At 61.3% G+C, this 2,333-nt stretch overlaps 1 protein-coding gene across 1 annotated transcript; it reads left to right on the top strand.

Annotated features, from left to right (window-relative positions):
* Positions 1-7: 7 nt before the first annotated feature.
* LOC105002244 (NACHT, LRR and PYD domains-containing protein 6-like) lies at positions 8-2,297 on the top strand (the record flags this gene model as incomplete). Its single annotated transcript, XM_010858778.1, has 3 exons — positions 8-1,002; positions 1,856-1,948; positions 2,240-2,297. Coding segments are annotated over 3 exons (1,146 nt in total), but the record flags the coding sequence as incomplete, so codon positions are not given.
* Positions 2,298-2,333: the final 36 nt, after the last annotated feature.

Genomic DNA, 2,333 nt, shown 5'->3' with positions numbered 1-2,333 from the left:
GGCGGAGCACGCCTACCGCTCCGTGAAGGAGAACGAGATGCTCTTCTCCCTGTGCTTCGTGCCCGGCGTGTGCTGGATCGTGTGCACCGTCCTGCGCCAGCAGCTCCAGCGCGGCCAGGACCTGTGGCGCACTTCCAAGACCACCACGGCCGTGTACTTGCTCTTCGTGGCCAGCGTCCTGAGATCGGCGCCCGCGGCCGACGGGGCCCAGCTGCAGAGAGAGCTGCGCAAGCTGTGCCGCCTGGCCTGTGACGGAGTCCTCGGGGGCAGGGCGCGGTTCTCGGAGGAGGACCTGGAACGCCTGCAGCTCTGCGGCTCCAAGGTCCAGACGCAGTTTCTCAGCAAGAAGGAGATGCCAGGCGTGCTGGAAACAGAGGTCACCTACCAGTTCATTGACCAGAGCTTCCAGGAATTCTTAGCTGCTCTGTCCTACCTGCTGGAGGACGAAGGGGCTCCCAGGGCACCTGCTGGCAGCATAGAGGCACTTCTGCAGGGGGACCCGGAGCTGCGCGGCCACCTCAACCTCACTACACGCTTCCTCTTTGGACTACTGAACACAGAGAGGATGTGCGAGATCAAGCGCCACTTCGGTTGCACAGTTTCAGAGCGCGTGAAGCAGCGTGTCCTGAGGTGGGTGCAGGACCAGGGCCAGGGCCGCCCCAGGGTGGCGCCAGAGGGGACGGAGGAGATCCTGGCACCCCAGGACACTGAGGAGTCAGAGGAGGAGGAGGGCGAGCAGCTCAACTACCCGCTGGAGCTGCTCTACTGCCTGCACGAGACACAGGAAGACGCGTTTGTGCACCAGGCCCTCCGCGGCCTCCCTGAGCTGGTGCTGGAGCGAGTGCACTTCAGCAGAATGGACCTGGCCGTCCTGAGCTACTGTGTGCGGTGCTGCCCGGCCGGGCAGGCGCTGCGGCTGGTCAGCTGCAGACTGGCCACTGCGCAGGAGAAGAAAAAGAAGAGCCTGATGAAGCGTCTACAGGGCAGCCTGGGTGGCAGCTCGTGAGTCTCCAGGGCAGGGCTGCCCTCTTCTGTGGGCCCTCTGTGTGGGGCGTGTGTGCCAGAGCATCTTATGTCCACCTGGGCCTGGGGAGCGTGTGCAGACCTGACGCCTGCTCCCCAGAGGAGAGGCACGACTTCATGGCTGGTCTTTCTTACCTCCTCAAGGCAGCTCCCAATGTCCATCTTCTTCCCCAGGGTGCCTTCACCATGTTCCCCACCCTAGCATCCATGTCCAAGGCAAACCTCCCTCTCCCATCACCAACACGAGGCTTTCTCGTAATGATTTCTGGAATACACCACACGCGCTGTGCTCTGAGCCTTTGCTCCTGCCGTCCCTTCCACCCAGAGCACTGCCTATCCTCAAAGTCGCTCCAAACTCTCCTCTGTAGTCTGCAGCCGTTTGGCCTCAGAAGTGCCCCCACTGACTACTGCATGCCATGACATCTGCCCATACCCCTCTCCTCCACCAGACCTGCGTCTCCTGGGCAGAACTCGTGCCATTGTTTCTGTGCACTTGACCCCAACCCAGCAGCTGACTCAGGTGCTCAGCATCTGTTGGGAGAACGAATGTCAGGATGTTGACGGGGGTGGGGCTGGGGACACCCACTGCAGGCGCAAGGACAGGCCCACCTGTCCCATGGGACTCACACAGACAGCTTCCGTGGGGAGGTGGACGAGGTCACAGAGAAGTGGTTTCACTCTGGGCTCAGGATGAAGAGGGAGGGGGTCCTGGCCCAGCTTGAGGGTAAGGGCAGAAGCAGCTCCAATGTCTCGGAACTGTAGGAAGGAGTCCTTCTCAGGAGTGAGGGGCTGGAAGGGGCAGGGATCTTCACCTTCTTTTCTCTCTTCGTAGCTCTCGAGCCACCACAAGAAAATCCCCAGGCTCCCCCCTGCGCCCACTCTGTGAGGCCATGACCGACCGGCAGTGTGGTCTGAACAGCCTGACGTGAGTGAACAAATCCCAGCCCTTTCCCTGAAAAGGACACAGAGCAGGATACCCTGGGCAGGGGCAGGGGTGTAGCCCTGTCTGGGGACGGCTGACCGAGGGGGTGCTGAGACAGGCTGAGAGCCTATGGTCCCTTGGCAGGATCAGCAGGCTCTGCCCACACAGGACAGAGGAGGGAAGCGCTTGGGTGCTAGTTAGAACAGAGGGTTTGGCCCTGTGTTGAGTGGGGAGCAGAGTACGCTGAGCTTCTAGAAGAGGGATAAAAGCCAGACTGTCATTTCCCTTCCCCAGGAAGGCTGCTAAGGGCTACTGGACACTGCTGGGTGGTCCTTCTGGATCTCAGAAGTAGTTGTGGAAGGTGCTCAGGGCGCAGGCTCTGAGGCCA

This window comes from Bison bison, unplaced genomic scaffold (genome assembly GCF_000754665.1).
Source record: "Bison bison bison isolate TAMUID 2011002044 unplaced genomic scaffold, Bison_UMD1.0 scf7180017864400, whole genome shotgun sequence".
Lineage (NCBI taxonomy): Eukaryota > Metazoa > Chordata > Mammalia > Artiodactyla > Bovidae > Bison > Bison bison.
This window is presented reverse-complemented; position numbering and strand designations above follow the sequence as displayed.